The sequence below is a fragment of the Spinacia oleracea genome, chromosome 4 (genome assembly GCF_020520425.1).
Source record: "Spinacia oleracea cultivar Varoflay chromosome 4, BTI_SOV_V1, whole genome shotgun sequence".
NCBI classification, from domain to species: Eukaryota; Viridiplantae; Streptophyta; class Magnoliopsida; order Caryophyllales; family Amaranthaceae; genus Spinacia; species Spinacia oleracea.
Window position 1 is genome coordinate 170913513 of NC_079490.1, and position 26596 is coordinate 170940108.

At 40.9% G+C, this 26596-nt stretch overlaps 3 protein-coding genes across 3 annotated transcripts; 2 read left to right on the forward strand and 1 right to left on the reverse strand.

Annotated features, from left to right (window-relative positions):
• The first annotated feature begins 2567 nt into the window (after positions 1-2567).
• LOC110787867 (FBD-associated F-box protein At4g10400-like) lies at positions 2568-7111 on the forward strand. The gene is made up of 4 exons (XM_021992504.2): positions 2568-3364; positions 3537-4007; positions 4165-4308; positions 6752-7111. The coding sequence occupies exons 1-4, from the start codon at positions 2855-2857 to the stop codon at positions 7109-7111; spliced, it is 1485 nt and encodes a 494-aa protein (XP_021848196.2). The 5' UTR covers positions 2568-2854.
• A 2152-nt stretch (positions 7112-9263) lies between these two features.
• On the forward strand, positions 9264-10734 carry LOC130472163 (uncharacterized). The gene is made up of 3 exons (XM_056842635.1): positions 9264-9972; positions 10065-10302; positions 10347-10734. The coding sequence occupies exons 1-3, from the start codon at positions 9264-9266 to the stop codon at positions 10732-10734; spliced, it is 1335 nt and encodes a 444-aa protein (XP_056698613.1).
• Positions 10735-15810: 5076 nt separating this feature from the next.
• On the reverse strand, positions 15811-17510 carry LOC130472164 (uncharacterized). The gene is made up of 4 exons (XM_056842636.1): positions 16949-17510; positions 16599-16877; positions 16059-16516; positions 15811-15949 (listed from the first exon to the last, which is right to left on the reverse strand). The coding sequence occupies exons 1-4, from the start codon at positions 17508-17510 to the stop codon at positions 15875-15877; spliced, it is 1374 nt and encodes a 457-aa protein (XP_056698614.1). The 3' UTR covers positions 15811-15874.
• Between the last annotated feature and the right edge of the window lie 9086 nt (positions 17511-26596).

Genomic DNA, 26596 nt, shown 5'->3' on the forward strand with positions numbered 1-26596 from the left:
GCTTTCTCTCCACCTTGTCATCAGGTGTGTTCCCGACATTGTGGAGAGATCTTGCTCGGGTCTCGCAGTGTCTCCATCTGTTGGGGGCATGTTCAGCAAGATCTGCCTCCTGGATCTCCTCGCCTCTCGTCGCGCTGCTGCCTGCGCTTGTTCTTTCTCGTTGAAGAGGAAGTTTTGCATTATGGTCATGGCAGCAGCGAGCTCTTCTCGGGAAGGGAGTGGTCTACTGGTGGTGGCGGTAGCCCTCGTTGGCTGCGATCTCGCCTCTGACTGCCTCGGCGCCTCTGCATCAGATTCTGAATCTGTGTGCACAAGGACGTCGTCATGATTTTCGTTGAGATTTTCCATTTTCTGAGATAAAAAAACGGAGAGTTTTTTCGAAGCTTTCAAGTGTTCTCCCCACAGACGGCACCAAATTGTTCCGGTGTTGAAATAGGTGAAATAATGGGCTTCGTGGAAGGCCCTTTTGAGTGTGGTGAAGATCTTGGTAGCTCGAATGAGTGTGTCCGAATTCAACCTGCACAATAAACAAGTTACTAGCCTCGGGGGTGTTTCCGAGGAAAGCCCCTCCGATGCCTAAGTAAGAACAATGCTCGGATTCTAGAGAGAGAAGTTCTCTAGAAGAGTAGTCTTAAGGCGTGAAATGGACATACCTTGGTATGTGAGCCCTGGCGGCTTATTTATAGTGTTTGTACAGTAAATGCCCTTAGGTCATTTATTGCAAGTGGGCTTTGGGCCTTGTTTGGCGGCTGAATAGCCTGTTTGGAATATAGTGGGTTTGATGTTGTTGCTATGAGCCCTTGGGCTTTGGACTTAATGGCCCAATTGGTATCCAATTGGGAGCCCAAACAATAAGTATTATTATTGTAATAATTATAATAAATAAATCATTAATAGGAGCTTTTCCTCGTGTTAATTGGTATGCTGCGTTTGATTGTTCTTTAGAAGTTATGGAATTTTCAATACACCAAGAAACTGCATGTCTAAATATCCAAATTCAGATTAAAATCAAATTAAGAGTAATAGAATAGCAATGAGATCTTGCACGCACAAAATATACAATAAATTCATTGTACATTGGAATAATATTTACCTTTTTTTTTTGTTATTTTTAATATATTTTTATTAACTTTTATATATGAGAAAAAAATTAATACATAAATATTTTAAAAGGGTTAAATAATTACCTTTATAAATTATTAGAATTTTGAAGAAATAATTTTATTAAAATAATAACCACTTGTAAATAAAAATTTGAGTCTAAAAGGCTCACGAAACTCCTACTAGATTTTAATAATTCATGATGCATACATGCAGTCCTCCACACGATAGCAAACGGCACCGTACGCGTGGTACTCCCTCCGTCTTTTTTTTTTCTTTACGTTTGATGTTATTCACGCGATTTAATGACTATTTACGGTGCATTGAGATTCTCTACTTATTTTATTTAAACAAGAAAAAATACGTTTATTTATAATGTTTTCACTTTTATAAAAAAATCTGGCATTGGGAAAATGAGAAATTAAATATTTAATGTCCAATGGATTTAATTGGTTAAAATAATATTTGGGCACAAATTCTGATAGAATATTAATGCATTATGTGATAATATAAAAAGAAATATAAAGAACAAAATGAGACACACGAAATGGAATACGTAAAAAAACAAAAAGAGACGGAGGGAGTACTTCTCTCTTTAATTCTAGTCGACCTGTCTTCTCTGCTATTTCCTATGGTTTGATTCATCCAGACGTATACGGAGTATATTTGGAATATCAATTTTTTATTTTTTAATAATAATTTCCATTTTATTGATAATTAGAGATGCTGGGGTTCGAACTTTGGAGGAAGACTACTGAATACGCTAAATGACTTGTATTTTGAATTAAAGCGACTAGCTATAGTAATGTATAAACAAAAAAAAAACATGGACCAAATTATTAATCAGATTATTGAGTTCAATTTTTTTTTTTTATATAGGCAGATTATTGAGTTCATATGTGATAAGAAGTTTATTAAAATTAGGAAACCTAGATATGTAGGGTTGTGAGGTTATCTATCTAATACGTAATTGTTCTGGTATCGGAATCAAGTGATGTGGTAGGGCCTTCAGATCTTGAGCGTGGAGATGCGTTTCTGCAAGATGAACCTCGAAATCGGCCTCCGACGCCCAACATTAGTACTGATATATGGTATAGAAAGAGAAAGGAGAGTGAGAAGCCCATTTACCTTCCCCATAAATGAGTATTTATAGGGGTTTGCAGAATATAGGTCATGGACTTGGGCCTTGGCCCACTTACACTTTGGGCCCATTTTATGGAGAGTATGTTATCTTGGGCTCATTTTATGGAGAGTATGTTATCTTGTACTTAGATTGGGCCACGAGAGTATCCGTACAACTAGCTAGCTCCCTCAGAGTAAGTACAACCGTCTAGTAATATATTGACAAGAATTAGGAAACCTACCATAGGTAGGTTATCTATCTAGCTTGTACTATAAATATACGGAATAGCTTGGTGTTTATTAATAAGATAACAAATTATGTTGAGGAACGAGAGGATAGAATATCAAATGAGATAATATATGGAGTAGTTATAGGTGTTTATTAATAAGATATCAAATTATGTTGAAAAACGTTAGGATAGAATATGATATGAAATAATATATATGGAGTAGCGCGGTATAGGTGTTAATTAATAAGATATCCAATTACGTTGAGGAACGAGAGGATAGAATATCATATGAGATAGAGTTGTGTGATAATAGGATTTAGAAAACCTAGAAAGAGTAGGATATATAGTTTATAATATAATATAATATAAATAGAGGCGTACGATGATGATGATGATGATGGATGGATTTGAAAGTGCGAAATATAAGCGGTAGTGTAGATATGTTGAGCAGTTTACCGGATGAATTGTTGATTCGGATACTTTGTTTAATTCCTACAGAAGATGTTGTTACAATATGCATGTTGTCAAAGAGAATGATGCGTATTTTACCTTGGATTACGACCCTAGATTTCAATGATTCATCTTTGTCTTATATTTTGAGTGTAATCAAACGTTTTTCATCACCTTTCAAGTTCAAGACTTTTGTGTTTGGTGTTCTCAATGCATACAAATTTCCTTACCTTACCAGGTTTCGACTCCGATTGGGCGTCACGTGGGACACCCAATGCTTTAGTGATTGCATACATCAATGGGGAGGTTGTTGTCCTCACTTGAAATCGACGGAAATTATTTCGTTGATCTCTTTTCCGTTATCCCGTTTTGGACTCAAGGAGATTGACCTCCATATTCAAGTGTGGAAACCAGGAAACACTCTGCTCCCCTCGGAAATATTCACTTGTGAAACGTTACAGGTCAGTTATTGTTATTGGTAGAAGATGTACCAGGTTGCATGTAGCTATGTATGTAATCGGGCCATTTTGTATTTTTAATACTACTAAAATTACATTTTTATTGTTTAAAAGCACATATATACCGTGACAAACAGAAAAAACACAATGATTTTGATAACCTACCTTGTTACAGGTATTGAAGCTTGATGTGAACCTTGGTGTCAATCAACTTTCCACAATTCGTCTTCCAAACTTGAAACTACTACACTTGCGCGTATGTTCAATATCCGAGGATGGTTTCATAACAAGACTAGTTTCAAGCAGCCCTTTACTCGAAGAACTAACAGTGGAAGTGATGTACAAGTATGATCGTTCCACAACTATCTCTTTGCCGGTTCTTCGGAGATTACGTTTAAAAGTGGAAAGATGGGAAATGGCCGGTACTTCAATATTGGTTATCAATACTCCTAAATTGGAGTATCTTGACTACACTGATAATTTTGCGTTATACTCTATTTCAAACATCAACTCTCTTGTAAAAGCTAACATCAAAATCATAAATGACTTTCCAAAACCTGAACTTGCTTTCCGCCAGCAAATGCCGAACCTCGTTCATCCCTTGTCTAATGCTCACCATTTATCTTTGCACGGCTCGTGCACCACGGTTAGTCTCAAATCTCAATCGTAATATCTCAAATCGTGTGCAAATAAAAGTTATAACAAATTAATATTTAGAAAATATATATCTATACAAGTCGTAGTGTGAATAGTGTAAGGGTAGTTTACATGATTGATACACTGATTTCAATCTTTGGTTGCAGGAAATGAACATAGTTGCGTTAAATACCGTGTTTCCCAGTCTGAAGTATCTAGAGTTGGATTGCTCGTATTTTATTTCTTGGGAAAGGGTGTTGTTGCCCTTCCTTAAGTGTTCGCCAGTCTTAGAAACACTTGTTTTATCAAACGTAAGTGTTTTTTCCCCTTTTCATTGTCATTTACAAATTGTTGTACTTTATGTGGTTGGTTGTAATTTTATCATACTATTGCATACTGATTCCGTTTTCTAAAAATAATCTCTATACTTTTCGTTTTAGCCTATTTCATAATATTCTTTACATTTTGTTTTATTCTATTTGTGACTAATAAAATTTATTATTTTATCTGTCTTACGCTTACAATATTTATAACTTTCAACTCAAATTTTATTACTTTATTTATTCACTCACTCCGTATTTTAAAAAGAGATACACTTTCCTTAAACGTCCATTTGTTCTATTACATTTAAATCTAAAATAACAGGTAAAAAATATTCCTCCATTCTTATTTATATGACACAATTGAGTTTTAGACACTATTCACAAATGATCTTTTGACTTCGTTTTGTGATTTATACTTAAGAAAAAACATAGTCGTGTGGGGTCTTGTTAGATTCGTCTCAATAAATATTTTTTAAATATCAACTTTTTATAATTTTTTCGTATCTATAATTGAAGATATTAGTGTTTGAAATCGTGCATTGGCAAACGTGTCTAAATTATTGTGTCATATAAATAATAAGAATGGAGGAAGTATAATATAAATGCGATGCGTGCGAATATAAGAAACAATATAAGTTAAATAGAGTCGAACGCATATAAACAAATTGATTAAAATTTATTTAAGGGGCTAGATTGTTTTTTTTTTTTTTTTTTTTGTGATTTTCCTATTGGATATGTTGTCATTATATTCTCTATTCTATAAACGTGGAGGATATTTTAGAAATACAAAAGGAACACCAAAAGTAGATTTACTAAAATAACATTCACCTCTTCACTTATACGGAGTATATAACAGAGATACTTACTTACATCATCTTTTTACTATAATAAAACTAGTGTGTGGCCCGGGCGACGTCCCGCTCGCTACATTGAATAGTTAAAATTCTCAAATTCTTATATGAGACTGTCCTCACCATCAACTGATGGTGAGACCAGTTCACACTTGTGAATTTAGGTATGTTACTTTTTTTATAATTTTAGGAGAGGTACTTTTTTTAGTTTATGTATGTTACTTCTATAGTTTATACATGTTACTTTTTTTATACGGAGTAGTTTTAGGGAAGATACATTCTTAGTTTAGGTATGTTACTTCTATAATTTAGACATGTTACTTTTTTTTTTTAATAATTTTAGATGAGGTATTTTTTTAGTTTAGGTATGTTACTTCTAATAGTTTAGACATGTTACTTATTTTTTATAATTTTAGATGAGGTACTTTTTTAGTTTAGGTATGTTACTTCTATAGTTTAGACATGTTACTTCTATAGTTTAAACATGTTATTTTTTTTTTATACGGAATAGTTTTAGTGGAGGTACATTTTTAGTTTAGGTATGCTACTTCTATAGTTTAGACATGTTACTTTTTTTTATATATATATATATATATAATTTTAGAGGAGGCACTTTTTTAGTTTAGGTATGTTAGTTCTACAGTTTAGATCTGTTACTTTTTTTTTTATAGTTTTAGAGGAGGTACGCTATTGGTTTCGCGCTCGTCACACCATCAAGTTGATGGTGTGACTGGTCTCACAGGAGACGCGCTGGTTAAAATTTTAGATTTTTCTTGAGCTCAATATTTGACGAAATGCATGTATACCATAAAGTGAAAAACATCAATTAAGTTTGTCAACTACAAAGATACACTACTTCATTTATCATGCAAAGTAATTTTTCAATTAGATAATCTTACAATTTGTATAATTTGTTTTCTAGTGGAACTAAGTGCTTTAAATTAATAACACCAAATTAGATATAAGCAGTCATGCAAGGTATTTCTATAGTTAATGCTTATGAGATTCATGACATCATGTTTGTTCATAGTTGTCCTAGTTCTTTATTATTTTTTAAAAATATTCCATAGAAAATAAAAAATCAAATAAAAATTTAGTTGGTTTAGACTTCATGTTAACATTTATTTATAAATTAATGTGAAGAAATAAACCACAATTGGTGGTTGGTTAAGATGGTAATGAGAACCTTTTAATATATTAGTATAGATAATTCAGCCACTATCCGACTTTCATCTTATTTTAATAAATTCAACTCACTCTCCTAAAACTACGTGTCAGTCAATGTGTATCTCTTTTTAAAATACGGAGAAAGTATTTTTCTTACACCTACCCACCTTTTATACATTTCTTTTATTTTGAAATGGATCCAATCCGTAAGTACTACTCCCTCCGTTTCTTTTTGTTCTTTACGTTTATTAACGACTAATTGATGTACATTGAAATTCCTCTACTTTTTTTAAAAAAAAACAAGATAAATTACGTTTATTTATAATGTTTTTACTTTTATCAAAATTCTAGTAGATACAACCGGAAGTTAATTTAGAAAATACGAAATTGATCAATTGTCTTGTATATCACAGGGAATCCCAAATAATAGTTGGTATCCGGAACCAGAGAGAGTTGAAGCAATTATTCCCGATTGTTGTCGATCTTATCTCAAAAAGTTTGTGACAAAGAATTATGCTGAGAGCGAGTGGGAAGCAGAATTTATCAAATTTATCCTGAAAAATGCATTAGTTTTGGAAGAATTAGTCGTATACCGACGTTGTCTTCAGAGATCTTGGCTAAAAGTTGAAGATCATAAGATGAAGATGGAGAGTACATTGAGCAACTTACCAAGGGCTTCAGCTACCTGTTCAATTCAAGTTCAATGTCTACACAAAAATCACCTCTGGCTACTGAAAAAGAAAAAAAAGACATGCATTTTACCACGAAAATGAACATTTTGTTTGTAATCTTTTACGTTCTATATAAACAAGTAAACATGTACTCCCTCTGTCCCTTAATACTCGCACCGTTTTAACTTTTTGCACTATTCATATAATTCACTTTGATCCTATTTTATTTTTAGTATATGAAAACAAATGTTAGTATATAATATATTGTTGGCTTCATCTTTATATATATTTTCAAAGTATTAATATTTTTATAAATTTTTAAAATATGTAGTTAAAGATATTGTTGGTTAAAGTTGTGCATTGGCAAGCATGTCTAGTCAAAACGGTGCAAGTATTAAGGGACGGAGGGAGTAGAAATCAAGAACCGTTGAAATTAGTAAGAGAAATTTCGATTTTCCTTGTTTTCCACAATTTTTCGTAATTGGTAGGGCATCCAGATACGACAGTGCACACAAAAAGCTAGCTTTACCCAATTGACTGTTGGTTTAGTGGTGATTTGAACTTAATTTAGTAAGGAGGATTGCGTATTCGATCCCCGCAACAACAATTGAGAGAGGATTGAAATATATCCATCCATAACTCGCTCCGTATCCAAATTAGCCTTAAGGATGAACCAGTTGGTAACAACAACAACAACAAAGCTAGCTTGTTCTTGAATCAATTAACCCACTTCAATGTTGAGGATCCATACATATATATTTTCCATTTCTCTGCTAATCTCTGAAACAAAATATAAGCAAGTATTAAATCATTAAGAGTGTAACAAAGTTTGCTGATCTCTGAAAAGAATGTTAAGCATCAAAGCATTACAGAGCTAATTACCAGCTAGGTCGACTATTGATCGATGTTTGTGATAAATACACTGTACTTTTAACGTAGGCCCAAACCACCACTGCACCAACAAATTAAGACTCCAGCGACATATTGTGCGCACGTTCCTACATGGTAAACGCGTGTCACCATTAATCGATGGCAAGACTTGTAGTTGGAAGTTCTTGGTTGGGAAGCAAAAGAAAAAAGTGTAAAAAAGTGTAAATAGTAATATTGTCCCACATTTGAAAGAATACATTCTTTTCCTTCTTGGACTATATATGAGGTAGTGGGGGTAAATCTTGTTTAAGAAAGTGTAAGATGGCTTGGTTGGACACATAACATATGCGCGCGGTGGCCGTCTGAATCGAGCCTTGGTATTTCAGGTAATGCGATGCGTGGGTATGGAGTGGGTTTTGTAGGCCTTACCTATTCTTTATAGATGTATTTAGATATAGGTTTTCTTTTTAGGAAAATGATTGGAGTAATACCATCGCTACATCTATATTCCTACATTTTACTATACTATATTTTAAAGTTATTACGAATATATTAAATCGTGAATTAAGCCTCTTATGTACTTGTTTTTGTATAATTTATTTTAAATTGGTTATTGTTATCCCACTTTATGGACTAACGACATAACTGCTTTGACGTTTGATCCTGTCGTGTCGTCCAGGTATTGTCATGACGCAGGTAATATCAGGCCAGGTGAACGCGTCGAGTAAGACGACATGCGACAAGGCTTAGGCGACACAGGACCAGCGACGAAGCACTAACGACAAGGAAGTAGCGACGATCGACAAGACGAGCGAGTAGAGCTAGGTCAAGATCCAAGCCCAGAAGCCCAAGACAGGCCGCGCCGCAATATAAGTGGAATGAGTCCTAGATTTGACCGAAGACTACGGAGGTCGTTGGAGACTGGAGGAGATTGTGGGCAACGGCCAAGAGGAGACCCCTATCTTCTCGGGATCTTCCCAACCAACAAGGTCGTTGGAAGTCTGAGTATAAAAGCGTAACAGCAGCATACCAGAGGGGACAAGTTAACTCAAGCACTCAAACTCTCAAGCTATCAAGCGCTCACATAATTCTTGTATTTGCTCTTTAATTCTTTGTATTGATCCTTAGAAAAAACATAAACAATCAGATAGAATACTTAGTGGATTGATAGCCTCATAGCTATCCGCGGTTTTTTACCTTATTCCTGGGTTTTCCGCGTCAACACTTATCTGTGTCGTGTCTCTCTTGTCTCTCTTTATTTGATTCTTGCTTAGTTAGTGTCGACCCGAGCCAAAGGTCGCCCCTAGACGAAATTTGGCATAAACAGTTTGGCGCCGTCTGTGGGGACATTAACTAGGTTTCACACAAAATCACCCTTCACACCATGACTACTGAAGAGATGACGCTCGCAGAGATGAAAGCAGCCTACGAAAAGGCCCAAGCAGAGCTGGCCCAAGAAAGGGCCTCCATTGAAAACCTCCAGAAGGAGCTCGACTCTGTGAAAAGTACCAAGCATCAGTCACGTTACAAGCCAGGTGCAAAACCGAAGAAGTTGATATTCGAGATGACTGACGACTCCGAGGACCTGTCCGACGGCGAAGAGCCACATGGAGAAGAAGATGAAGCAACACTGGACCCCGTAACCAAGCGCCTGAATAAGATGGAAACTCACATGAAGAAGCAATGCTCGCTGATGCTGAAACTGATGACCAAGCTGCCAGGGGCACTAACGCCTGTGGAAACCGAACCGACCGACGGGTATGCAGCGTCGCCATTCTGTGAAGCGATCGCCAGGGTGACGGTCCCACACAAGCTCCGACTCCCTACCTGGACCACCTTGTACAACGGAACGTCCGATCCATACAGACACGTCAACGTCTACAAGCAGCGAATGTGGCAGATCGGCATCCCCTACGACCTGGTCGAGCCCGTCATGTGCAAATCATTCGGAGGAACCCTTGACGGAGCGGCTCTGGAGTGGCTCATGAACATAACACCTGGATCCATCTACTGCCTGTCCGACCTCATCAACGCCTTCTGCCAGCAGTCGCCAGCAGTCGCCAGTTGGAGAAACAGACGAGTGACCTCTATCGGTTGGTCCAAGGACCTACCGAGTCGGTACGCGATTATTTTAACCGTTTTAATTGTGAGAAAATTAGTATAAAAAACTGTGATGTCAGGACAGCCATCGAAGCATTCAAGAGAGGTCTCATCCCCAACTCGGAGTTGTACCGGGAGATAACCAAGTATCCCTGCGCAACCTTCGAGGAGGTCAGATCGAGAGCCACTGCCCAGATGCGGATCGAAGACGATGAGATTACACGAATGGCTTCTCAGCGACCAACAGGGGCAGCAGCGACAGGAGGTCGTACACCCCGAGGAGCAACAACTGGAGACACCAGCCGTACAACCGCCAGAACCAGGTACAAAATGTCAATCAATATGATGATGCTAACAATGTTTACAGGAATGAACGGGTCGTTTATCCCCCCATCTCCGACTATGGCTTCAACGTCGACATCGGAGGCGTGGTGAACGCCCTTCAAAATGTAGGTGGTACCGTTAGATGGCTTAAGAGGAGCGACATACCAGACTCCATAAAAGACATGAGCAAGTGGTGCGACTTCCACCGCGACAATGGCCACACAACCGAGGAGTGCATCTCCCTCAAAAAGGAGGTAGCTTATCTATTAAAAAGGGGCCACCTGAAGGAGCTGCTGAGCGACAAAGGGAAGGAGACGTACAACAAGGACAACAACCCCCAGCCTAGCCCAGCACCAGGCGGCGACCGACCCGCCCCGCCCACGTTCAAAAAAGTGGTAAATGTTATCTCTGGTGGTTCAGATATATGTTGACTAACTTCTTCTGCAGCTAAAAAAATCAACAGAGGCGAATCTGAAGCCGTCAAAGAGGGGCAGACCGAAGAAGAAGTGGCACTCGACAAATCATTAGCAGCAATGATAATAACCTTCGACGACTCAGATTCAACCGACGCACAACAGGAACATCACGACGGGCTAGTCATATCGCTCCCAATAGGCAACGCTCTAATCAAAAGGATATTGATCGACAACGGCAGTTCAGCAAACGTACTGTTCTTAGAGGCTCTACAAGAAATGGGACTTAAAGAAAAGAATATAATCAGAAGGTCGACGGTCTTAGTAGGGTTCAGTGGAGAATCGCTACGGACAGTAGGGGAGATATCACTGCCTACGTACGCATAAGGTGTTAATGTGATGACCAAGTTCAACGTCGTCGACTGCCCATCGGCATACAACGTCATCCTGGGACGACCATGGATCCACAAAATGAAAGCAGTGCCATCAACATACCACCAATCAATCAAGTTTCCAACCAAATGGAGGGTCATGGAAATTAAAGGACAACAAAGGGACGCGAAGAAATGTTATGAAACGGCGCTGAAACCATCAAAGTCATCTATCTAGCAATTACAGCCAGGGTCGACGGTAGACGATCACAACAGATCGATGAGATAATATTAGACCAGACGAAGCCAGACCAAGTCGTAAGGATCGGAGCGTCGCTGCCTGACAACATCAAAAGTCAGATAGTGTCATTCCTAAGAGAAAACTCGGACTGCTTCGCTTGGTCGCACGAAGACATGACAGGAATCAGCCCGGACGTCATCACCCACAAACTCAATGTCGACCCCAACTTTAAGCCAGTGAAATAGAAACGTCAAAAGTTTGCGCCTGAAAGGAATAAAATCAAAGACGAAGAAGTTCAAAAACTGATAGATTCCGGGAAAGTCAGGGAAGTCAAGTATCCAGATTGGTTAGCAAATGTCGTCGTCGTCAGCAAAAAAACCGGAAAGTGGAGATTTTGCATCGACTTCACAGACATCAACAAAGCATGCCCCAAAGATCCGTTCCCTCTGCCGCACATCGACGCCTTGGTCGACGCCACAACCGGACACGAGCTACTCACATTCATGGACGCCTACTCAGGATATAACCAGATCCTTATGAACCAAGACGACCAGGAGAAAACATCTTTTGTAACAGATAGAGGAATTTATTGTTATAAAGTCATGCCTTTTGGTCTTAAAAATGCAGGTGCGACATACCAACGATTGGTCAACAAGATGTTCAAAGACCAACTTGGAGACACAATGGAGGTCTACATCAATGACATGCTAGTGAAATCGAGGAAGGCGGACGATCACGTGGAACACCTACGACAATCCTTCGACATATTGAGGAAATACGGTATGAAGCTTAACCCAACTAAATGTTCTTTCAGAGTGTCCGCAGGAAAATTCTTAGGATACATCGTCACCCAACGAGGAATCGAGGCCAGCCCCGACCAGGTGCGCGCAATCATCAACATTCAATCCCCCAGGAACATAAAAGAGGTACAGCGCTTGACAGGGAGAGTGGCGGCACTAAACCGTTTTATTTCGCGGTCGTCGGACAAGTGTCGTTTATTCTACGACGTCTTGCGCAAAAACAAGGGTTTTAACTGGACCGAAGACCACGAAACAGCTTTGCAAAACCTCAAAAAATATATGATGTCGCCACCCCTCCTGTCCAAGCCCAAAGAGGGCGAAGTCCTACAACTTTATCTAGCCGTCAGCTCAACAACGGTCAGTGCTGTCCTAGCTCGAGAAGACAAAACGCAACAACTACTATTTACTACATCAGTAAGTCGCTACTAGAAGCAGAAACCAGGTATTCCTCCCTCGAAAAACTCATTTTAGCACTCGTTACCGCAGCCAAAAAGCTAAGGCATTATTTTTAAACTCACCAAATAGTGGTGATGACTAATTATCCAATCAAGTCTGTGATGCGTAGACCAGAACTAACAGGTCGAATGGAGAAATGGACAATCGCGCTAGGAAGCTTCGACATCAAATACCAACCGAGAACGGCTGTAAAATCGCAGGCCCTAGCGGATTTTGTGGCAGACTTTAGCCCCGGCTTGGAGAAGATAGCGGACGACGAAATCAAACTCATCAATAACATAGAAGAAATATGGACACTCTTTGTCGACGGTTCATCTAACTTTCGTGGTGCAGGTCTAGGCGTCGTACTAAATTCGCCACAAGGGGACATGATAGCACAGGCCATTTGCTGCGATTTCAAGGCGACAAACAACAAAGCAGAATACGAGGCACTAATCGCTGGACTGACGTTAGCCGAAGAATTGGGGGCAAGCGGACTCAACATCTTCAGCGACTCACAACTAATCGTCAACCAGATTAACGACGACTACGAAGCTAAAGACCTAAAAATGACCTTATACCTCGAGAAAGCAAAAAAGCTAACCTCCAAATTTAAACCCTTCTCCATTAAACAAGTGCCACGAGACTTAAACACACAAGCCGACGCCCTTGCCAACCTAGGATCCGCACTCAGAAAATCACCATTTTCGACCATACCTCTGGTACACCTACTGTCGCCCGCTATTGAAAAAGACATACCACAAGACGCCAGCCTCGTCCTATCAACCACAAACACGGATAGCTGGACCAAACCCATTCTCGACTACCTAGCACACGAAACCCTACCCGGCGACAAGCTCGAAGCCAGGAAGATACTCTTCAAAGCATCACGATATGTTATTTTGCAGGACATACTATTTAAAAGATCAGCGAACGGAATGTTGATGCGATGTGCAGAAAAAACAGAATGGGAAGGAGAACTAAAGCAATACCACGAAGGAGAATGTGGCGTACACGAAGGAGGACGAAGCTTGTCAACCAGGATCAAAAGAAACGGATACTATTGGCCAGCAATGCTCAAAGACGCGATGAGGTACGTAGCTAAGTGCGACAAATGTCAACGACACGCAGGTATGACACATAAACCATCTGAATTCTTACACCCCCACCTTAACTCCATGGCCTTTCATGAAATGGGGAATGGACATCGTCGGTAAATTACTCGTCGCCCCAGGACAGAAGGTCTTCATGCTAGCTCTAACGGATTATTTTTCTAAGTGGATAGAGGCAGGCGCGTTCCAACAAGTAAGAGACAAAGAGGTGTGTTCGTTTATATGGACTAACATTATATGCAGGTTCAGAGTACCATCAGAAATCATATGCGACAACGGATCACAATTCATCAACGACAAAACCAGAGCTTTCTGCAAGACATGGAACATCGAACTAAAGACGTCGACGCCAAGATACCCCCAAGCAAACGGACAGGCGGAATCCAGCAACAAAACAATCATCGCATCGCTAAAAAAGCGACTTGACGACAAGAAGGGGCGATGGGCAGAAGAACTGCCATCCATTCTATGGGCCAATAGGACGACGCCTAGGACGGCGACGGGACAGAATCCCTTCTCACTCGTTTATGGGTGCGAGGCAGTGCTGCCCCCCGAAGTGACATTGCCCAGTGCACGATATGGACTCATGACACCAGAGCAAAACGACGTGGAACTTAGTGAAAACCTCGACAACACAGAAGACTTCAGAGAGGCAGCATTGATAAGGATGGCGTCGCAACAACAGATCGTGGCTACATGCTTCAACAAGAACGTCAAAGTAAAAAATTTCAAGGAAGGCGACTGGGTGCTGCGTAAAGTATTTCAAAACACAAAGGAACTAAACGCAGGTAAACTCGCACCAGCTTGGGAAGGACCGTACTTGATCGATAAAATCGTCGGAAAGGGGGCATACAGACTCGTCACCAAAGACGGCAAGTCGGTCCCCCGAAGCTGGAACGCCACCCACCTTAAACTTTACCACTTTTGAACAACCGTCGTGTCCAATTTTATCAGTCTTCGCCTTGTCGCTCCTATCCTTTATTTATTTTATCGCTTTATTTTCGTTTAAAATCTTAAGCATCGGAGGGCCGTTGGCATCCCCAACGGCCAATCCTCCTAGCAACGCATGTTTCCTTTTGCAGAAGGCGCCGGATAACGAATGTCAGCCAGAATCGACAACATACGACAGAAAACACATCCCAAGTAACAATGGAGGAGCAAGCGACGCAGGTACTATTTTACATACACATAATTCCACCGTTTTAACATCTATCCTTTGTAAAACACCTGCTACACGACGCACGACAAAAAACTTCGAGATACAACGAAAAAATCACAAGAAACGCACGAGTACAAAAGAAACACACACTTGTCATAACAAACTACAAACTGCACGACCCCTGAGGCCACGACTCCCAAAACACAAACCAAAACACAACTCACAAATTATCCAAACACCTCGCCGCCGCCATCGACGATGAGTAAAAGCATCTAAAACAAAACACAAAAATTATCCAAAGCACCTCGTCGTCGCCATCGACGACGAGTAAAGAAACTTAAAACACAACACACAACAGAAAATGTTCAAACTACAGGTTACTATATTCCTTCTTCCTGGGTAGAGGCCACAATCTCTTGCTCCGGCTCCTGCTCTGGGGGCACGACAGCGTCAGTCACGACCGACACCTCCATCGACGCCACCTCCAACGTGTCGCCCTGGGGAGCGACGACAGAAGCTTCACCTTCGTGCTGCACGGCTAACACCTCCCCCTCTTGCCCCGAAACAGGAGCATTCTCCGCCGACAAGACAACGCCCACCTCAATCGCCTCAGTACTGGCAGTATCGGCCGTCTTCGCCAACTCTTCTGAGTCCACCACAGGCACCGACAAATCATCCATGGTACCGCCATTGGCCAAGTAGTCGTCCACCTCCTTCTGACACGGCCAAATACTGGTCTCCCCAATCAAACAAGAATACATCATCTGTGCCCTCGTCCTCCATATAGCCAGAGCCTCGACATCTTTCGCCTCCTCCTGCAGGGCATCGTACAAGCTCCTCAACCCATCTAATTCCTCCGTAGTCGAGGCCAATTCCCCCTTCACTTTCTCCAACTCCTTAGTCGCGTCGGCTATTTGCTCATCCTTACCCTTCAACTGATCACTCTTCGTCTTAACCACCGCAGCGAGGTCGACAACCTTCTTCTCATCAGCCTTCCACTTCGCCTCCCACGACACAGCCGCCTTCTTCGCCGTCGTCGCCTACTTTCGTGCATTTGTCACCTCGTCGCACAACAACGAACACTGCCTACGCACAGCCAGAGCAGCCTGCGACGCCTGCGCAAGAATAATACCAAAACAAATTAACATAACGAACATTTTACACCCGACAAATTGACATAACACACATTTTTCGCATGAAGAACGAAAGTTAAATAACACTCACCCGCAGGCTAAGTTCAGCGGCGTCCGACGCGACAGGAAGAGGATCCACCTCATGATATCGCTGGTACGTCGTAGGTAGAATCAAGCGATCGGCGAAAGGCCAAATAACAGTCGTCTCATCATCGCCCAAGAAGCTTGGGGGCAAAGTGATAACCGTATCCTCGACGGAACTCTTCTCGGCAGGACACTTCTTGGCCGACGCAGTAGACACCTTACCAACGTCAACAGCAGTAGATGACGCCTTAAACGACTTTGGAGGCGACGACGAAGCAATTGGATGAAAACCTTCAACTCCTATGACGACAGGCGTATCAGCTGACGAGCCTATCGCAGAGAACCGAGGTACGACCGTCATACTTTGCCCACCAGAAGTCGAAGACGACCTTAGTCGTTTCCTCGCACGCTCTTGAATCTCGCTCTGAGACATCCTCGACACCGGCCTGGACGACAAAGTATGCTCTGCACCCAATACAAAAACACCAAGTTCAAACATTACCCAAAACAAAAAAACAAATGCCAAAACTAAACAAACATCAAATACCTGAGTTGTCAGCCATATCGCCTACTTCTCCTTCGGTGGACGACGAGTTTTCCACTACCTCTACAAGCAAATCCAACCTTTTCCGACGACGAGTCAGTTGACCCGATTCCTCGTCTACCTCCTCCTCCTCGGCGATGTCGCCTGATTGGCTCGCCTCTTGTTCGTCTAAAAACTCTCCGTCACGACTAAAAGACCTGTCCTCGACAGAGTAGCCCAAGAACTTCTGATACTTGTCGTGTGAATCAGCATTCAACTCAGTCAACGACGACACCTTGACAACTGCAAAACAAAACCAAGTAAGGCGACGTTCAGTAAAACGACGAGAAACAAAGATAAAACAACACATTTACCTTTCGTCGTCCACCCTTCAACAAAAAACTGCCCTTTATCTCCCAGGGAGTCTTTGCTTACATAGACAAAACGACTCTGCCAACCCCTGTCGTTCACAGCTAAACCAACACCTAAATTTGTCTTCCCCTTCTTCGTGACCAAGGTATACCTACAACACTTTTGCAGCACTAGGTCGTAAGTGTACATCAAGTCAGCCAGATCAAACGGCATCCGCCAGTTCGCAGTAGCCCCGTGCACCACCGCGAAAACCCGCCAGATCTGGGGCATCACCTGACCCAAACTCAAATGGAAAACCTCGATAAAAGACCTAGCTAGAGGAGTGAAAGGGAATTTAAAGCCAATTGTGAACGGATACTCATACATGACTACATACCCCTCCGGACAATCAAAGGCTTCCTCGTCCGAGCCGGGAATCTTCACTTCTGCTGACGGCGGTAAGCCAACATGTTCAATAAACGCCGCCGGGTCCGCTATGGTAGAGTATATCGGGTGAAGGGACTTAACCCGAGCAGATCCCGACTCCCCCTTTCCTTTCGCCACAATTGACTTAGATCTAACCATTTTACTTACGAAATTCTACAGGAAAATCGAAAAAAGAAAGCAAATTTTACCTGAATTCGGGCAAACTCAGTGCGAAAATCAACTCCACTTTCTCCCTCATCTCTCTCCTGTTTTCAGATCTGGAAATTTTTTGAAAATCTTGGTGTGAAGAACTTTATTGCATGTCGTGAATTGGTATTTATTACTCTGGAATTTTGAACGGTTTATCCCACGAACTAGACGGTTGTAAACGGTTTGTTTTTAAAAAAAATTGAATTGTTTCTTTTGCTCTGAATGGCTCCGCAAATTCACAATTGGGGGCAAACTGTTATCCCACTTTATGGACTAACGAAATAACTGCTTTGACGTTTGATCCTGTCGTGTCGTCCAGGTACTGTCATGACGCAGGTAATATCAGGCCAGGTGAACGCGTCGAGTAAGACAACAGGCGACAAGGCTTAGGCGACACAGGACCAGCGACGAAGCACTAACGACAAGGAAGTAGCGACGATCGACAAGACGAGCGAGTAGAGCTAGGTAAAGATCCAAGCCCAGAAGCCCAAGACAGGTCGCGCCGCAATATAAGTGGAATGAGTCCTAGATTTGACCGAAGACTACGGAGGTCGTTGGAGACTGGAGGAGATTGTGGGCAACGGCCAAGAGGAGACCCCTATCTTCTCGGGATCTTCCCAACCAACAAGGCCGTTGGAAGTCTGAGTATAAAAGCGTAACAGCAGCATACCAGAGGGGACAAGTTAACTCAAGCACTCAAACTCTCAAGCTATCAAGCGCTCATATAATTCTTGTATTTGCTCTTTAATTCTTTGTATTGATCCTTAGAAAAAACATAAACAATTAGATAGAATACTTAGTGGATTGATAGCCTCATAGCTATCCGCGGTTTTTTACCTTATTCCTAGGTTTTCCGCGTCAACACTTCTCTGTGTCGTGTCTCTCTTGTCTCTCTTTATTTGATTCTTGCTTAGTTAGTGTCGACCCGAGCCTAAGGTCGCCCCTAGACGAAATTTGGCATAAATAGTTATCTGAGGTAGATTTAGTGGAGGGTGTAGACACTAAAAATTTGTAGTGTATTACAATTGAATTAAATTAATTAATTTGGACTGATATCATAATATTAATCCATTTTAATTATTTAAGCCCACCTAAACTAAATACCCGAATCAATCAAATACAATTTGGGTCACAAACGTTTGGGCTAGTCCATGTTATTAGCCCAAATAAACAAACCAAGTGGACCAGGTTAAAGACTCTCAAGTCACAAAATGGGCCCAAGCCCAAACCTATCAAGTCCAGTAAAGGAGTCTTCATCTCCTATAAATATTACTCTTCTACTTCAGTAGCGAGGGGCAGAAAAATTATTATTCTCAAGAGCTCATAAAAACTCTATTAGAATTTTCTCTGAAAGTAGTCAATAAACACATCAAATCTATGTCGACTGCTTAGCCAAACTCAAATTCAGGTTGACATCATCAAGCGGACGTCACCCTAAACTCAAACTCAGGTTGACGTCATCAGACGACTGTCACCCTAAACTCAAACTCAGGTTGACGTCATCAGACGACTGTCACCCTAAACTCAAACTCAGGTTGACATCATCAAACGACTGTCACCCTAAAACCAAATCCAGGTGTCATACACGTGTCACCGTCAGCTGCGGAACATAATCAGAGGACTTAGTTTATTTTCTTGTAAACTGTAAAATACAGAGATTGTACCCAAACATTCAAATATCAATAAAATTACTTTGTTACATTATTTTCTATCTTATTTGCCTAGACTAGAAAATTTGTGTAAACAAATTTTGGCACGCTCGGTGGGACTATCTCTCCCTCTCATCTCTATTTCCATGGATACAAAGAAAATTGACTCTCAACCCGTTGGCGTGACAACTGTCACAGTTCAGGAGCGAGTTGCAGCATTGGTTGCAATGTTCCAAAACACTGGTATCATTACAAGGGGAATGAGGAAGAAGAATACTGCCTCTGCTGTAGCAGATCTGCAAACTGCATGTGTTCCTACCAAGGCGCGCAAACACCATGCTTTTTCCTCAGTTCCTAAGGTGTTTGTCACATCTTCCTCTCCAAGGTCGCATGAAGCCCGTGTATTCGGTTCAACGTTTCCACCTGAACTGGAACAACATCCTGTTGCTTCTCTTAAATTGAAGCAAAACTTTCTTGGAGCTTACGATAAGATGGTCATCCACAATAGCCCACTCTTCGAATTTTATGACGGAGAGAACAACTCTGAAACCGGTAGTGTTTCTCCGACTACGACATTCGAAGAGGCACCTGGTTCCGAAGATCCCTTTGAGTTCTCACTTGAAGACCCTGCGTCTGTAATGGTGATTAATGCGAAAAATATGGAGGAGCAACTTGTTGAGATGAGGGTTCTTCTCGAACGGCTAAAGGCAGACGGAGAAGAAAAGGATGCTAAAATCAAGCATCTAACTAAGAAGCTGAACAAACGTCATCCAGACGCCACTTCAAGCCACGGGAGTTCTGAGAGTGATTGTGATAGCTCTGACTCTAGTAGTCACTCAGTTGGCTCTGTCAAGATCAATGCTCAAAAAATACAAGACATGATAGCCAAAGCTGTCAAAAGTGAACTGGGAGGAGGCTCTCATGGCAATCAGCGTTACGTGAAACCTTATACAAAGAGAATTGACAAGCTGCGGATGCCAACAGGTTACCATCCACCAAAATTCAACCAATTTGATGGGAAGGGTAATCCCAAGCAGCATGTCGCACACTTCATAGAGACATGTAACAATGGAGGTACAACGGACGACTTGCTCATTAAGCAATTTGTTCGTTCTCTCAAAGGGACTGCCTTTGATTGGTACACTGGTCCGCCCGCGCAATTCATTGACAGTTGGGATCAAATGGAGACGGAGTTTTACAAAAGGTTCTTTAGCACTCAACGCGTAGTTAGCATGACAGAGCTAACGCAAACTGAACAATGGAAGGATGAGCCGGTCCTTGAGTACATCAACCGTTGGCGCGCGTTGAGTCTGGAATGCAAAGATCGTCTAATTGAAACTTCTGCTGTAGAAATGTGCATCAATGGAATGGACTGGGATCTCCTTTATATCTTACAGGGTATAAGGCCGAGATCATTTCAAGAGTTGGCAACGAGGGCTCATGATATGGAGATTTCCCTCAAAAACAAGAAAAATGGGACTTCTTCTGAAGAAAAGAAAGAGAAGAAGGAATACACTAAGGTTGAGAAACCTTTCAAGAGTCTGACTAAGGAGACTATGTCAGTAACTACTAGTTCAGCGCCTATCAAGATTTCAGGAAAGGCAAAGGAGGAATACAAGGCCTCATCTTCCAGATTTGTCAAGAGTGACAAGCCTACCTTGAAAGAGTTGCAGGCTAAGAAGTACCCCTTCCCAGACTCAGAATTGCCTGGCATGTTGGACGACTTGCTTAAAAATAACGTCATAGAACTTCCCGAGTCCAAGCGACCTAAACAAATGGGAAGAACTTCCGACCCTAAATACTGCCCATATCATAGGTTGGTGAGTCATCCCATCGAAAAATGCATAACTCTTAAGGAGAAGATTATGCAACTTGCTAAAGATGGGAAGATTGTTCTTGATCTAGATGAGGCGGTTACAACTAATCACGCTTCAGTAGTTTGTGAATCATTTCTACAGGCTCAAACCCTACAATTTGGAAGTTTGGAGCCAGTAATTGTTTACGTGATCAGACCAGCAGTTCAACATGATGATGTGTTGCCAGTTGAACACGAGGAGGATGACGAAGGGTGGACGGTCGTCACAAGGAAGAGACCGAGAAAACAAGTACACAGGCCACAACCGCAACCCCCTCGTTACAAGAAGAAACAACAAAAGAAAAAGAGCGTCAAGCGCTCGAAAGAAAAAAAGAAGTTTAGGGGTGCTAACAAACAGACTGTGCTCCCTATCGATATGCTTGAACAGGAGCCTTTGGATCCTGTAACTTTGGAAGAATTTTTTCCAGAAGATTACTTTACTGCAGTGACTGTCAATACAGTCTCATTCATTGAGGGTGAGGAGGAACTAGTCGGTGAAGAGGCGACATCCATAAAATTCACCTTACCACATTCTGAACCAGTGGTAGACTCAAAAGTTGCCGCTATCTTAGCAGCGTTTCCATCACGTATGGGCTGGAAGCAAATTTTCCACTTGCCTAAGGAATTGTGTCAACAGGTGGCCCTTGCGCTCCAACACCCAGAATTGTATGTTGACAAGGTAAAGGATGCTGGGGAGCCTGCAGAAAATTCGGCCAAATGTTTGTCCTGTAATACAGCTTTAGCCTTTACAGATGATGATTTTCTCATGGGGTCAAAGCCCCACAATCGACCTTTGTTTGTGTCTGGCTATATTCGTGAACAAAAAGTTGGTCGCATCTTAGTCGACGGTGGATCCGCTGTCAACATTATGCTGAAATCCACAATGATTGATTTAGGGATAAGAATGAATGAATTGTCAACCAGTCGGATCGTCATTCAAGGATTTAACCTTGACAGCCAGAGGGCAATAGGCATAATACGCCTCGAACTCACCATGGGGGAGTTGACATCACCTACCCTTTTCCACGTGATTGACACAAAAACGTCTTACAAGATGTTACTTGGACGCCCTTGGCTTCATGAAAATGGTGTCGTCGCCTCAACCCTTCACCAATGTCTCAAATACTATCGTGGATGTGAAAAGAAAATCAATGGGGATGTCAAACCTTTCGCCAAGGCCGATTCCTATTTCGCTGACGCCAAATTTTTTGAAGATGAAGGAGCGTCAAGTGAGATACTGCCATCTCAAATCCTCTCTACAGGCAAGAAGGATGATGAGAAGAAAGTTGATTCATCCTTAATCCCTAAGGAACCTCCAATCCAGAGGAAAGAACTTCAGAAGGAAAAGGTGACTAAAGAGGTTGTCACTCAACCCATCCAAAGGGAAAAAGCGTCGTCGACCGCCCCTATCTTGCGGTACATCCCAAAGTCGCAACGCAAAGAAGGAGAATCACCATTTGCGGAATGCCAGGCCTCTAAACTTGAGGGAATGGTGGAGAAGAAAGTTGACGAAGTCGCTTTCCAAGACTTGAAGAGTAAAACAATCTTTCCCCTTGCTAAGGGTAAGAAGAATAAAATCATCAAGTCGCATACAGTTGAAGAACCTTCAGGAGTCAAGGAGCTAAATAAAGAAAAGTTTGACCCAAATGCATATAAGCTCCTGGCGAAGTCGGGATATGATTTTGAAAACCCAACACCTATGGGTAAAGTCATTGATGCTAAACCTCATGGTCTCAATGACACACAAAAGAAACTTCTGGAGTACGGTGACGGGTTTCAAGAATCCAAGACGGGGGTAGGATTTAAACGCCCTACACCAGTCAAAATCTCGATATGGCGAAAAGTGAACACCTCATCATCACAGTATATAACTGCAGAAGAGGTTGAAGAAAATGAGGCTGAAAGTGATGATCAGTCGGAGAAAACTTCTGTTTTCGATCGACTGCGTCCACCTACAACTAAGAACCATTCATCTGTGTTTGACATGCTTGGTGGACATGGTAATGTGAGGAAAATATCATCAAGTCCTTGGCCAAAGAGGAAAGGATCTGTCTTCAATCGTGTCGGCACGTCATCCACGCTTGGCGACCAACCAAGACAATCAGCACTTAGTCGCATCAGGAAAAGAAATGATGATGCAAGGGGAATTGATGATGCGAGAAGTGTTGTTCCCTCTCGCATGAAACGCACTCAAGACATAGACATCACTGAACAACAACCCCTAAAAGCAAGGGTTCGTACTGTGGTGTTTACCAACCAAAAGATATATGATGAAAAGATGGAGACAAGTGAGGCTCCCAAGACACTAAGAGATGGGGGCAACGGTAAACACTCAAATTATATCCCTTTGTCCTCGCAAATCAACTTGAGAGAATGAATTGCATGAAAGCCATCATTCATTCGACGACTTGGGGAAAGATATCAAGAACCAGGGATTCGACAAAATTTAAAACATGAAGATTGGAGAAAGCTTCCAAGCACCAACCTTCAACTAAAATTCAGTGAGATTGGAGTAAGCTCAAAGGCACCAACTCGTTCCTCAAACTTTTGGAGAAAGCTTTCAAGCACCAAAGTTTTGCGAAAAAAAGGGAAGTGGAGATTGGAGAAAGCTTGCAATTAGCACCAACCTTCAACTAAAATTCAGTGAGATTGGAGTAAGCTCAAAGGCACCAACTCGTTCCTCAAACTTTTGGAGAAAGCTTTCAAGCACCAAAGTTTTGCGAAAAAAAGGGAAGTGGAGATTGGATAAAGCTTGCAGTTAGCACCAACCTTTAACCAAAATTCTGTGAGATTGGAGTAAGCTCAAAGGCACCAACTCGTTCCTCGAACTTTTGGAGAAAACTATCAAGCACCGAAGTTTTGCAAAAAGAAGGAGAGTGGAGATTGGAGTAAGCTCAAAAGCACCAACTCATTCCTAGAAGTCTAGAGAAACGCGCGTCTGTCATGCGTATTCAACAAGAAGTTCGACCTTGATCTTTTTAAGCGAAATACATGGTTCTTGTAGTTAGACGACCTACAAAGTCGTTGATGCAGAAGGACAACGCGTAGAGCCTATCAACGACAAGTTTATGAAGCGGTACTACTCATGAAAAGTGAAATCTTTGTAAACTCCTAAGTAAGAGGATAAACTGCTCGCTCGAAAAAAAAATTGTCTATTGAACTACGTTGGCTTGATCTTGCAAGGTAACTTATCAATTATTTTGCAAGTACGTAGGCAGCTTGAGTAACAAAAAAAAAGTATTCAAGTGCAGCCACACCACAAAAAAAAAAAAAAAAAAAAAAAAAAAAAATCACAAACATTGCTACACTCCTGGCCCGCAAGAGTCTAAACTGTGAACGGCAAAATAATTATATATTACTACACTACTGGCCCGCAAGAGTCCAAAATGTGAACGGCGAAATAATTAAACAAAACATGCTCAACTCAATCAGTAAGGTAAACCAAGTAATACAAAAATATGCGCTTTGCAATAATCGTGAAAAATAACATAGGCAAAAGGCGGAAACAAAATAAAGAGTTAAGCGACATACATCAAAGGAAGAGGAGTAACCAAGCACTCATGTGACTTAACATCCCCGATAGGTTCATCCGGAACGGCTTGGTGACCTATCGTGACAGTATCATCGCTGTTGTCTCCTCGCAAACAAAAGAAAGGACTGTCATAAATAAGATGTCAAGTTCACTGAACAAGCCATGTGACTTAACATCCCCGATAGGTTCATCCGGAACGGCCTGGTGACCTATCGTGACAGTATCATCGTCGTTGTCTCCTCGCAAACAAAAGAAAGGACTGTCATAAATAAGATGTCAAGTTCACTGAACAAGCCATGTGACTTAACATCCTCGATAGGTTCATCCGGAACGGCCTGGTGACCTATCGTGACAGTATCATCGTCGTTTGTCTCCTCATAAACTCAAAAGGGGACCGTCATAAAAGATGTTAAGTTCACCAGACAAGTCAGGTGACTTAACATCCCCGATAGGTTCATCCGGAATGGCCTGGTGACCTACGGTGACAGTACCGTTGTTATGCATTTAACATGCAAAAACAATACGCATATACAAAAAAATGCAAGCAAAAAAAAACAGAAATAGAGACTAAAGGTGTACAAAGTAAGCCTCGCAGTTCAATATTCCAAGGTCTTAGACGACCGTGGTTGAACAAAAAATTGTATTCCAAAATCAAAATATTGCACAAACCCAAAGTTTGTATGCTGCTGCCCAAATTTGATCGACTACACTTCAGATAAAAAACACGCATATACAAAAAACAGGAGAGGATATGCAAATAAAGAAAGGAGGTATACAAAATACAGTGTTACGCATTAGGGAGGTATACAAAATTTACCTTGATTTGCGAGCAATGTCTAAGACGAAAGGAAGACGTCGAGGTACCTTGCTAATCTTTAACTACGACTCTACGAGTCGCACACAAATAGACAAGCTGTCAAAGAAAACAAGATAAAGATGAAACTGTTATGAAATATTATGTGGATGTCCATTAAAACCCTAGTATCTTTCTGGAACATTCTAGATCTAGGGTTTATTGTTTTCCAAGCAAACCCTATTCTATTGTATGTATATATACCTTATTGTACATGGAATTTATTTTATTTTTTTTTCCAGTTATATCAAGGTCATACAAGACTATTATTCAAAATTTAAGACATATATCTTCATTATAATTATGTTTCATTCACTTGAGGGAATGGACAAAGAACATAGGATGTGATTGATGTGCAATATTTATGGCATCAAGTTGCAATAATTCTAAAATAACACAGTATGCTATTTTAAATAAATCATTACAAACTTTTCTATAAGGCGGTCTTACACAAAAGACCACTTTGGTATCATATAAGTCAAGCAATGGAACCAATTAGTTAAGCACTTGAACTAATTAGTTAAGCAATGAAATCAATTAGTTAAAAAAAGGAATTAATTAGTTAAGCAATTGAATCAATTAATTAAGTAATGTAACCAATTAGTTAAGAAATTGAACCAATTAGTTAAGCAACTAAAGTGGTCTTTCCGGTAAGGCGGTCTTACACAAAAGTTGCCGATAAATCATACCCCGTCTTTGAGATGTCAAGCATAACAAATAAGGAAAATCTAACCCACGTCTTGCGGAAACTATAATCTCCAAATGATTAGCTTAGCGTCATCAATAATAACATGATAAATAGCATAAATAAACATAGTAATCAGTTAACAGAAAAACTAAACTTCCTGAGACGAACAATTATAAGACCAATATGGTGTTATACAACTGGATTTTGATAATTAAAATCCAAATTAAGGTTATAGATATGGTATTCTTCATACCAAAATTAAAGAAACAGAACCTTATATCATGTCAATATCAATGAATCTAAATTTTCTAATGACATCGTTCAATAGCGGTTTGAGGCGTTTGACGCTTGACTCATCAATAAAAACTGAAACTGAGTTTTACGCATTTATACTAGCAGTAAAACATGTAACAAAAGCATAACCTAAAAACAAACCCTAAATATTGCAAGTCATAGAA

What these genes read in the sequence shown, in the direction of transcription:
- LOC110787867 (XM_021992504.2), top strand. Translation starts at nt 2,855, where the DNA reads ATGGATTTGAAAGTGCGAAATATAAGCGGTAGTGTAGATATGTTGAGC. An exon ending in TGCACGGCTCGTGCACCACG is followed by an intron (nt 4,008 to 4,164) that starts GTTAGTCTCAAA and finishes CTTTGGTTGCAG; the next exon opens with GAAATGAACATAGTTGCGTT. An exon ending in AAACACTTGTTTTATCAAAC is followed by an intron (nt 4,309 to 6,751) that starts GTAAGTGTTTTT and finishes TGTATATCACAG; the next exon opens with GGAATCCCAAATAATAGTTG.
- LOC130472163 (XM_056842635.1), top strand. Translation starts at nt 9,264, where the DNA reads ATGACTACTGAAGAGATGACGCTCGCAGAGATGAAAGCAGCCTACGAA. An exon ending in CAGACGAGTGACCTCTATCG is followed by an intron (nt 9,973 to 10,064) that starts GTTGGTCCAAGG and finishes ATGTCAGGACAG; the next exon opens with CCATCGAAGCATTCAAGAGA. An exon ending in CGTACAACCGCCAGAACCAG is followed by an intron (nt 10,303 to 10,346) that starts GTACAAAATGTC and finishes CAATGTTTACAG; the next exon opens with GAATGAACGGGTCGTTTATC.
- LOC130472164 (XM_056842636.1), bottom strand. Translation starts at nt 17,510, where the DNA reads ATGGTTAGATCTAAGTCAATTGTGGCGAAAGGAAAGGGGGAGTCGGGA. An exon ending in CGATATGGCTGACAACTCAG is followed by an intron (nt 16,517 to 16,598) that starts GTATTTGATGTT and finishes TATTGGGTGCAG; the next exon opens with AGCATACTTTGTCGTCCAGG. An exon ending in CCGCTGAACTTAGCCTGCGG is followed by an intron (nt 15,950 to 16,058) that starts GTGAGTGTTATT and finishes ATTCTTGCGCAG; the next exon opens with GCGTCGCAGGCTGCTCTGGC.